Raw genomic sequence first — 12040 nt, 5'->3', positions numbered from 1 at the left:
TTTCATTGCAACGCAATTTCTCATGCAGCGTCATCGGCAGCCGTAAGTGTTGAATAAAAAGAAAAGCAGGTTTTAGCTGTGCACACGCTGCTGACAAAGGACTTTATTGTATATATATATATATATATATATATATATATTTGGTTCTTGCTATTTTTTCCTAACCCGTGCTTTACATTGAAAGAAAGCAGGACGAACTGGCCATATAAAAATACGACGGTTGAAATGTGACGATCGAATTCATTTTGCTTATGTTCTTCCCACTTTATGCACATCAATTCGAATCTTACACTGTTCGAACAGCAGAAGCCCTTATTATAAAGTAATCACTGCAAAACAGATTCAAGGTGGCCCAGTTTTTTGTTAAACTGTGATTAGTGTTCCTAGGTATGTCACTTATATTACCAAATAGGTGAAATATCAGTAATCATCAGTAAGACGAAATGAAAGCCGGTGTTAGATTTCACAAAGCTTTCAGGTGTGTAAGGTGCCTATTCGTAATTATTACATGTCATTAGGTAACATATGCACTCCAATTGGACTGTATATTACTCTGGATTTCTCTATTTGTTTTCAAAACATGAAAAAGCCCCTCTATTTGTTTTTAAAAGATAAAAAAGCCCCTGTATTTGTTTTTAAAAACAAATAAAACATTTTTTGCATACATTATTTTAAACAAACAGTTTAAAAGCCCTTTTATTTGTTTTAAAACTAAAAAATTGTATTTGGGTTGTTCCTTCGGCCTAGAGGTTCAGCGAAAATCGGCGTGTGTAAACGCGATGTCTAACGTTGATATGACGCTGATCCGCAGGTCGCGAGTTCGATCACGGTGGCGGCAGTCACACAAAGATGGTGGTGAAATGGTTGACTTCCGTGTGCTAGGCGATGTCACCAAACTTTAATGAAGAAGAGAGGGTTGCGATTCCCGGAGCATTCCGCTACAGCGTCTCTCTTAACCATATGGTGGTCTTACGACGGAAAACAGCAGATAATAATATTGTTATTATTCGTAATATTGATATTAGAAGCGAGGCAGCTTAATGCCCCTTATAACGCTATCCCTCCATACGAACACGTCGCGCGCCGCAGGTGAGGTCACGCCGCAGCGGCGCGTTCATGTCACGCTTTCCCTGCAGTGCACACTGACGACACTTCTCTCTCTCGCCTGCCACACGCTCGCCGCCACGCGCGCCCACAACTGCCGTCTCGTCCGTTCGCCAGCAACACTTACCACGACCGCCGCTCGGAACACCGCTGACTTGTCAATTCACGTGATAAACATGACGTGAGCCTTAGGTACGCGCCGCAACATGTCTCTATGTGTCCCCTACAAGACCTACGCCAGCCATCGCTTCAAACGAATTTTCCAGCGCTCACCACAGCTGGCGCATTCATCTCATGTTCCCACCCGTGCGCAACGCTACTGCTTCGCATCTCATCAAGGTTCCCTTCGGGAAGATAGAGTGAGTTTCTCGTGCAGCGCGCAACCAAGAAAAAGACCTTTTTCAAGCCCAGCAGCACCGCCAACGGGCGCGCAAGCGCCTATGGGAATAGCTGGTACGCCGCAGCTGCCGCCGCGATGAGCGCGCGGGCCTCACGCTGCACTTTTTCGTTTGCACCGGGCAAGCGCTTCTCAAATTAAGTGAACTTGGCGTGATATATTACTGCTTGATTCACTCACAAACGGCACTGTTTGGGTGCGATGTCATGCCAACGATTCGCACTTGTCCCCATGTTCAACTAGCTGAGCGGCTGAGAAGCGTCAGCTAGCCTGTCAGTTAATTATTCATATCCTTTAATGTCAGTCCGCCTTTGACAGAAACATAAAACAATACAACTTCGTTGCCTAAAAATGCAAGCACTGTCCACAAATTCATGGATGCATTAGCAAATAATTAATGTCCTTTGACGCTGTTTACGAGTAAATTGTACGGTTCTGGTTTATTTAAAGGGTGCTTTATAGATAAGCGCAATTTTGTAAATTAAAATACATTCACTAGAGCAATGCAAGCCGCTCGCAGCATATGCATCTACCCACTTCCCTTGGAACTGTAACTGCAGGTTGAAATAAAGCCTAAAGGCTGAAAAAAAGATGAACGACAACGAAATAATTATGCACATCGGGAACGCTCACTCACGACTAAAACATTATCGCACCTGTTAACAAACATATGTAACATATTAGAAAATTGGGGTGCATCGCGCATATCACAAAGAGGTACATAAAAAATTGGAAGATCCCACGTACAGTGGGAATCGATGATATGCGAAGCACGAATGAGAAATGTTAATATGTCACATTAAAATCAGTACAACGTTACCAGGTGGAGGTAAATGATGTCGTAGATTACTTCCGTGTCATAATTATTATGTTTGGATGTGCCGTTTACCTTCGTCATTAACGTCACCTGATACCAACTTTGGTATGTATAGAGCTAACGAAACGGCCGCGAGTGTGCTATTAGTATAGAATCAGTCATGTTTTACATGAAATCTATATCATAATTATCATATTTGGACGTATAATTTAAGTTCATCGTCCATTCATGTCACGTAATACCAAATTTGGTATATGTGGAACTAGTGAAACGGCCACGAAAACGCTATGAGCGTACCATGTTGTAATGTTTTACATGAAACGCATATTATGAATTTCAGGTTTGGACGTGTAATTTACTTTTGTCGTCTATTCACTTCAGGTGATACCGAATTTGGTACATGTGGACCTAGCGCAATGGCGGCGAGCGCGTCATGAAGGACCCGATATACTCCGACGCAACGTTGACGCGCGCGCAGGCTGGCCGCAGCGACGCCACACTAGCAAGACGCGAGCACTCTATTGTGTAATTCCAGGCGTGACTGGTGCGACCAGCATCTGTCGGCGCAGCCGGGTGGCAACCGGCGCAAAAATGCGACATGCTGCATTTCGCGCCGACGACATTACTTATGGCGTATTCAGCTGGCCGCTCTGGTCCTCTAGCTCAGAGTCGCCAGATGCAGAGGCCGCTCGCAATCCGAGCGCGAGACGCAACGTACCAACCGAATAAGACCCCAAGGGTGTATCAATGGTTTAGATGCAGGAGTGAAGCCCGAGGAAAGTTTCTCGTTTCTACTTCACAATCATTTTAGTGAATGACGCTTGGCACCTCTCTGAAGGTAACAGTGCAAGGCAATGACAGGGAGCACATGCGAAGTGTCTGATGTTCATTCTCAGGACTTCTACAACAATGTGAGTTTGTATCGGATAGTCACCAGCAATTGCAATTGTTGCCTCTGTTGACGTACATCTGGGCAGACCAAGGCATACTCTCAGTGCTTGGACTTGTACTGCCTGTAGAACACAAACATTCGTCTTGCAGGTATTGCTAAGCACGGGCAAGCTATGTTTCAGGAAACCGAGAAACAGGGCTCTGTAGAGTTACATTGTTGCGTCTACTGACATCCCCCATGTCTTTCCTGTAAGGAACTTACTTGAACAAGTGGGAAATAGCGGTCAGGTGCTTCTTCATATAGGCCACATGCGGACTGTAACAGAGTTCCCTATCAATAATGATGCCCAAAAACCGGTGGGTTTTGGTATAAGAAATCGGTCGCCCACATATTGAGATGACATAAGGGGTCATTGTTTTGCGAGTGAAGGCCACCAGCGCGCAATTTTCTGGTGATATGCTCAGACCTTGTTTTAAGAAGTAGTTGGCAGTCATGATTGCTGCTCTTTGAAGCCGGGAACATATCTGAGGACGAGTGACTGCCGAAGACCAGACACAGATGTCGTCCGCGTATATCGAGATTTTAATTGTAATTGGCAAGTATTCAGCAAGGCCAATTAGTGCAAGCTCGAATAGCGTCGGGCTAAAAACTCCGTCTTGAGGAACTGGCCTGGTAGTATAGCGTCGCGTAGTTGGGCCATATTCTGTTAACACAAAAAATGATCTTGCAGCCAGGTAACTCAAAATCCACCGCAAGACTCGACCACCAAGGCCAACCACTGCAAGAGCAGCCAAAATGGCTTCATGTAGGACATTATCATACGCGCCTTTCACATCTAGAAACAAAGCTGTAGACAGTCGCTTACGGGATCTTTCGTGCTGAACGTACGAAACTAGCTCAATGACATTGTCAATAGAAGAGCGGTCGTGTCGGAAACCAGCCATGGAATTCCGATAAATCTTGTAGTATTCCACATACCTCTCCAGGCGGCCTAGTATCATCTGTTCCATTGTCTTCCCTACGCAGCTGACCAGTGCTACTGGGTGGAATGAGGCGAGTTCGAGTGGGGATTTGCCCTGCTTTAAGATGGGTAACAAGCGGCTTACTTTCCAGTCGTCAGGAACCTTGCCATCCTGCTACGAGATGTTGTAAAGGCTCAATAGTTCTCTCCTTGCACCTTCCCCAAGGTTGCACAAGGCTCGGTACGGAACACCGTCTGGGCCCGGAGAAGTTGAACGCCTGCAGAGAGCTAGCACCGCCTCGAGCTCCTCCATTGTAAAAAGGAGGTCCATGTGGCAGTCATGGGAACGGGGGACGTCACCTCTCACTCTGGAATCTGGATGAGTGGCTCGGCTGATATTCTGCGCACAGAAATCTTCTGCGATCTTCAGCGACATCGATGTCTTGCCTCCTTTGAAATAGCGCGAGCGTTTTGAATGAAAAACGCTGTTCCGTAGAATGACGCAGACCTTGCACCGTTTTCCAAATACGTGAGAGTGGCTTGCGAGGGTCTAGTGACTGGCAAAACGTTGTCCATCGTTCCGACGCTAATCTATCCATGTGACGCCAAATCTTCTTTTGAATTCTACTGGCTGCCCTAAGATCATGAATTGATTTCGTACGCTGATACCGACACTCCGCCCGGCGTCGAAGTGCTCGGAGTCGCTCCATCTCTATGTCAAAGTCGTTTCGTGTGGAAGATATTGTCACCGTGCGAGTGGCGTTTTGCAATGTGCTCTTGATTGTTTGCTCTAATCCAGATCTTAGGCCATCGCTGCAAGCATCTTCCATGTCAGATTTGAAGTTGGTTCATTGGACTGCTCGAATGGTCGTCTGTGGACCACAACTAGACAAGCCTTTGATGTTAAAGTAGATCGCATGTGATCACTTCCTCGTGTCTCAATATCTGGAAACCACTTGACGTATCTCGCGAGGGAGTTTGAGACAAAAGCAAGGTCGATACAGCTGTCGTATTCTACCCCTCGATGAAAAGTGGGCCTACCGTCGTTCAGGACAGTAAGGCTATAGTCGCAGGCAATGTTTTCTAACCTGCGTCCTCTTTCATTCGTCGACATACTTTCCCATGCGTGCTGGTGCGCATTAAAATCACCTATAATGACCCATGGTGCAGACCACAATCTCAAAATATGTGCTAATTGTTTGATAAGTATGAATTCAGTGTTCCAGCTCACATTCTTCACGATGGCGTGTTTCGACCACACGTATGCAGGTACGTACATGCAGGTAGGTTAGGACTCTATCTAACAGGTGGCCGCAAGTTTCCTTCGTTTTGTGCTCGCACGGCGCCAGTGAGCAGCAGGAAAGAACGGCCGGTTTTCTTGGCGTACCAACTTTTTCCATTGCGATCCGCGCGCCCGCGGGGCGTTGTGAGATTGCTTGAAAAAAGGTCTATTATCGTGGGATCTCCGCGAGTACACGAGCTATTCGATACACGTCTAGCACCGAAGCTCAGTAATGTTGAAGCATGGCCGCTGGACAAAAAGGAACCTTCTCTTTAGTAATATTATCATTATTGCTAGAATAATAATAATAATAATATCATTAAGCTTATATGACAGAGTTCTACCATGAATTTCCTCATCGTTCATAATGCAAATCTGCTTTTGAATTAACCGTGTAGAGCTTTTAGAACTAACGTATTATTACCTTGGATGCTTGCGTTCGTTCTCTTCTTCACTGGTGGAGCTTTGTTTTACGAGGCCCAGCAAACTTTCATTGCTGCTGCAAGGATCCACAAAAAAGACGAACCAGAATTGTGCTAATCGAGATTGGTCTTTTATTTCAGACGACCCATATCTCCTCGAGTCGAGTGAATTCTTTGCTGAAGAAGTTCCTGAAGCTGAAGTTGCAAGTAAACGTATTTTGTGACGTTAATCACTGAATTATTTTATCTTATTTATTGGTACAATAAACGTAAATAGTTTAAGGGGCCTTATTTGAGTGAGTTTGCATAAATCTGCATTCCACCGGCAATAATGCTTCTTCAAGACGTAAAGGTGTTTAGGGCAAAAAATGCTTCAGAAGGACAATTTTATTGCCAAATGGGTAAAGTATTGTCACAATTTACCAGTATTTGTGCAAGAACATAGAGACTACGCGGAGAAATACACAGTAGAGTGAACTTAAACACTACAACACTCATATCTGCGTGATCTGGTCGAAAAAACTCATTAAAAACACACATAGCACATATTAGGATAGGATGATCAGATAACAAAAGCGAAATTGCTTTCTCTAGCAAGTTACTGCAGAGTGGCTAATACAGCTTTCTGTCTTTCATTTCAATCCTAAAGGCTTCCTCCATCTCTATGCAAATTTGTTGTGATGTCTGCTTCAATGGTAGTGCCACTAAAACAAGGCATGTGTGTGTCCTCATTGTGATGAGTGATAGTATTCATTGTGATGCAGTGATAGTCATTGTGACGCCGAACGGTAGTATTGCTTAAAATTACACTTGTAAACAGCGCTAATACACAATACCACTCGAACAGTTGCGCAAAATAAACAAACTGTGGTTCATTGTCGTGTAGTCCCGATACGTTTTGACACTTTCTAGTTTACCTGCATGGTCTTGCACCTACAGCGATATCTTTTTTTATTTGTGTGTTTGATAGATAACTATCAATGAAAGGCCTTGATGGGCATTTACCCTTAGGGCCCAAGTTTTCTTCATTTTGTAAAATAAATAAAATTTACTTGAGTTCAACATAGCCGTTTTCAGTTTATGCGTATACGTTTTAATGTTACCGTCTCACAGGGATAGCGTGTTGCCATTTCTGTTTTAGTTGAATGCATGGTATAGCAAACTTTCAGCTTTCCATGCTTGAAAGCTTATTTACATACTTATAAATACACTTTTACGTTTGGAAAAACGACTGAATTATAATATTGGTGCTTACACTGTGTTTCATTTTGATAACAAGCAAGCAGCGCTGTGGCAAAATGGTAATACTTCTGTTTCAGCTCCTTATGAATCCGAGTAAGTTGAACCTTGCACCAGTTTTAAGCGTTTCGCTTATACCTTGCTGTTCCCTCACGCATAATAGCGCGTAATGCCATGTTACTTATTTGGCAGTTCTCTGAAAAAGAACTGACGCTTCTTCTCGAATCCCCTTTAAACAGAAGCCTTTTTTCTCAGTTAACCCTTAAAGATATGCGAGCGCAGACCTTCTGCGCCACAACTTGTACTGCAAGGTGCTACCGAAAGCATCGCAGCCAGTTCAGAGGGTACCGGGATACAAAAGAGACGTTACACTCTCAACTATCCTGGACCCTCCAGTCATTATAACATCATACGATTCCGCAAGACTACTGCCAGGCCAGAGTCATCTGATGTAGAAGGCGTTTTGTAGAAGGCCACCCCTAGAATGTAGAAGGCCACCCCTAGAGTGGTTGCACTCACTGTCATGTGAGTGCAAACCACTCTAGGGGTCCAGCTTGTCCGTCTCTAAAGCTCAGGTGACGTCATCAGCCTTGCAATCTAGTGGTTACTGTGGTCCCAAAATATGGCTATCAAACTCCAAACTAGGCTAAAATAAATTAGCAAGATCTAAAGGATGCGATTTATAGAAATAATGAATGAATAACATGGAAACATGGGCTGACACCCGCGCCCGGTGAAGAAGGGTGCCATCGCCTTCACAAGTGAAGCCCCTAGAACTTTGCAAAGTAGCGACGTATGTGGTTATTCACGCACATCCTGTCTTTTCTTCCTCCTGTGACCTCTCCGAGACCGGCGCCGGGTCGGTATTGGCCAGATGCGGTCACGTGGGACCGCTCGCACTGTTCGTTTGTTTACAGTCGCTCGTGGCTACGCTCTTTGCTCTTGAAGCGCGGACTCCTTGGGGCAAAGCGCATCTGTTTGACGGATATGAACTTGTTCATCCGTGTACACGCCGTGCTGTGAAATACTTTTTATCGAAAAATGATGACTCTGCTCCTTATCGTGGCTGATTGTTGTGCCTTCTACTGCCGGCACAAGTCTAGTCATGACCGAAACGTCTTTATGATACCACCGATTACGCCCAACGTGTTGCGACAAAAAACATGTTTACATGTGATCGGAAGTGAGAACTTCAGGCCGTCATTTTAGAATCCACTTCGTGAAGTAATTTGCGCGTCTCTCATTATGAGTGTGGTTCAATATCTGCTAAATTCAATGCTTGCTTAAACACCATAAACAAGTCACAGTTATTATTGGGGGACGTCGCGATCTTTCATTGAGGTTTTATTACCGCTTCTACGGGGTCTGTTCATTGTGTCAACAATACTGGCTTATGTTTTCTGCTTGTTGTTATACGCCGACTGGTTTAAGACGACATTACTGGTTTGTACGCTAGAATTGTACGCGGAAAGATGCCCGAAATTGTGATTACGAAACTTTAGACCTTTCGAATCGCTGTTTTGAATAGACATAACTAGAGTGCAGTAACTCACATTTTGATTGATACTCTCCGTTAGTTTTTGTTGCGTGATCGTGTATATTTGGAAGCCAATTGCTCTCTGTGACTCTTTTACCTTGACCGTTCATCCAGAGAACTCACGATGCGAGGGCAGCTACGCAAACCGTGCGTGCCTTCGAGTATTTGGATGCGTGCATCGTTCAGAAGCATCACACATACGTGTCGTTTCGCGTAATGGTTTATTTGCTATTTTGTGTGAAGATTTATATGCACGAGCGGAGCTCTCACGAAGTAATCACGTATGGTGGCCATTAGTTCATTCATAAGCTAGCTCATTTTTTAGGCAATATAGTTCGTATAGGAGGTACGTTCACAAGGCGTACTTCCAAAATATCAATGGTGTGTTTGGCAACTTCACGAAACAACCACAGCTGTTCGAATGTATCAACTGTGCACCTCGTAACACTTTAATAAGGCCTTAGAATTCTCATCAAGCGCAAGAATTTGCCGTTGGCGGCATCGCCGTCTCGCGTCGACAGGGTCAACACAAGCTGTTGCTTTCACTGCATGACAATCACCGCGAATGCTCTCTGAACATATTTTGTACCCTATATACGATGATGCGTGTACCATCCACATGCTGAGTAAGGAAAGACAGTCACACTGTCCTTTCGGGTGCTATTGCGCCACCTAACAGAAAGCTTAGCCATTACAGCCTCACACGATCGTTTGAGCGATATTTTTACAGTGTAAAGCTAATTCATAGACGTGCTTAACGATGGGCCAAGAAAGAAATCCAGGGTTCTCTCTAACGATCAGAATTTTACTTTTGCGAACGTACAAACTAAGGGTGGTGCGCACAAAGTTAACAACTGGTCACTGCGATGCCGAGGGAGTCGATCAAGGCCTCATCACAGGTCTGCGTTGCACGTGGCACTAAACACAGCTGATATGGGCTAATGCTACACTTGTTAAGATAATTTTACGATGATTTACACAGCTGTCGCGAATGCTCTCAGTTTTCTGCGTGCCGAGCAAGCGCTGTCTTTGTGAAAGGGCGCCTACTACGCAGGAGCAAGGCAAGTGGCGCCACGTTCAATATGCGAGTGTGAAGGAGAGAAGATTGAGGAAAAACGCAAGCGGAGAAGGAGAATGTTGCTACTTTGCAAAAATGTACGGGCTTATTCTTAAACGCATGACTGCGCCACCTATGAGAACTTCTGCACTGCCTTCACGGCTACATCTGGAGGAGGAGACAACATGACAGACCCCTGTGCAGATGGAATGCAGCATCTAGACTACCACAACAATTACTGAATCAATAAATCGTGACAAATGGTTGAGCTGAAGTCGCATACTGAGTTTGATAATTTTCCTAACAAGATTTTAGTCATGCTGAGAAAGCACCACAAGCATGCCTCAAGACGTCATCGACTATTTGGTAAACGGAAATGTTGCAACTTGAAGAACGGAAATAGCGGGATGCTCATGCTGCGCACATTCCTAAAGCTTCGAAGTACTGATGTTACATTTAGTGCAAGTGTAAAATTACAAATCGCTTCTGGGTTTTCTTTTCATTGCTATTGCGTACTTCTCACAATGACGCGACTTTCTCTGACGTTCGTCTATATGTCGTGGTGTCACACGCCGGGTTGTGTGCGTGGTGTTTTGACGCTAATCACCAGTTTGTGGGCAGGTAATAGAACACCTAGATGGTTTCATTGGTGTCAACAAAAGCTCTCACCAAGTGGCAAAGTTAGCATGTAGTCAGTACGGTGCAATAATTATCTCACACTTCGTCATACGTTGCAGTGATTCGAAAGGATCTGGTGTTGCCGCTGCGTGCCTGAGCTGCCTGTTGTACCTCGGCATAATCTCTCTTATTTTCTTCCTGTTGACTACGGCGGCGGGCAGTGGTGAGTGCAGCGACATACAAGCGTGTGGGAGTGCGTGCGTGTGTGCGTGTATGTGTATGGGTTCGTGCGCGTTCGTGTGTGTGACAGGGTGTGCGTGCACGTGTGTGTGTACACGTGGTGGCAGGGAAGGTGAAGAGGATGGACTTGAGAAAACACATCCTTTTTGCTCATTCCCAATGACCGTGATCGCACAGCTGTTTATATAGCTATGCTAAGAGCACAAATGTGTCCTACAACAGTTATTTCAATGCTACCAAAAATACAAACTAGTTAATTAACCATTTATTCGATTGTGGAAGGAATGTCTTAGCAGATGAGGATTGGCCTAGATATTTCCCGGGTATTCTCAGCAGGTGAAGACAGATATTTTGGAAAACGTAAGGCGACATTGTTATGCGTCTCGTGAGTTGAGAAATCAGGCATCCGGCATTACCGGCGCAGAAATACATGTGCCGAAATCACTGCATGTTTCACCATCAGTTACGTGCCAAGCCGTCACCTATGCAAATAGCTAACACCATTCCTGTGTATCTCTTCAGACCATTGGCTTTCCCCTTTGCTCCCACAAGTATCCCGTCCGAAAATATCACTTCTTTGTCCTCTATGCAGTTGTACTGTGGGCTGAAATTATAGCAAAATACGTTTCGACAGTCCGACCCTAATTGAAATTGGCTGATTTAGTCACCGGCAACAAATTTAGAAAGTGTCCGCTTTTGAAGCATGCCATTTTTTGAGCCAGTTGGTTTATATTTTAGTGGTCGTTTTGGAGCCGTCACAAAACTTAATTCATCACTTTAGGCCTTCGCGGGATAATTTTATGAGCTTCTCGTAAATAAATTATAGGCAATCTTTTGCATGACCACGTGCTTCAACAATATTGACGTAGCAAGGCGGTACTGAAGGCACAACACTCCATTTTTGTTTGATAAGTTCGTATACGTGTCTCTACCTCGTTTAAATGCTTTTTTTCAGTGGTGTCAGCATATTTGAGGTGGACGCACGAAAGAGAGCGAGATATTAGGCCCGATAAGGCGAGCAATTCTTACTGAAGCGTTTACTGACTGGAACAAACATGAATTACAGCGTGCAGTATTGCATTGCCAAAGTTATTCAATGACTTGTACTTGTGAAACCACGCAAAAAGCTGCGGTGCTTTCTTGACCCTCTACATTACATCATCGTTAGCCATTTTTAAGCGTGACTTTTTTCTCACACAAAAAAGCGAGTGCAGTCAACGAAGTAGGACCGCAAGAATCACCTGTATAACCTGACGAGTCTGAAAAATCATTCAAATCATTTGACAACCTAAGGTTCAGTAATGTTCATGATAACCGCCACAAACAAACATAACGGAAAAGAGTCTTCCAACTTTGTTTGTAACTCGCGCACTCAGGTCATGACCCATAGAGTTTTGAGCTTTTTGTATTGGAACTTGATGTTGCTATTCTGCCACCGTGCGAAGGACAACATGAAAGTTTCGCAGATGCTTAG

The 12040-nt window shown here is 44.5% G+C and overlaps 1 protein-coding gene across 1 annotated transcript in view; it reads left to right on the top strand.

The window, feature by feature from the left end:
• The first annotated feature begins 5412 nt into the window (after nt 1-5412).
• LOC142803138 (uncharacterized) overlaps nt 5413-12040 on the top strand; it is a 53617-nt gene continuing 46989 nt past the window's right edge. The window contains exons 1-2 of the mRNA XM_075888240.1: nt 5413-5440; nt 6017-6082. Coding sequence (XP_075744355.1) covers nt 5413-5440; nt 6017-6082 — 94 coding nt within the window. The remainder of the gene's footprint in view (nt 5441-6016; nt 6083-12040) is intronic.

This window comes from Rhipicephalus microplus, chromosome 3 (genome assembly GCF_043290135.1).
Source record: "Rhipicephalus microplus isolate Deutch F79 chromosome 3, USDA_Rmic, whole genome shotgun sequence".
Taxonomy (NCBI): Eukaryota; Metazoa; Arthropoda; class Arachnida; order Ixodida; family Ixodidae; genus Rhipicephalus; species Rhipicephalus microplus.
This window is presented reverse-complemented; position numbering and strand designations above follow the sequence as displayed.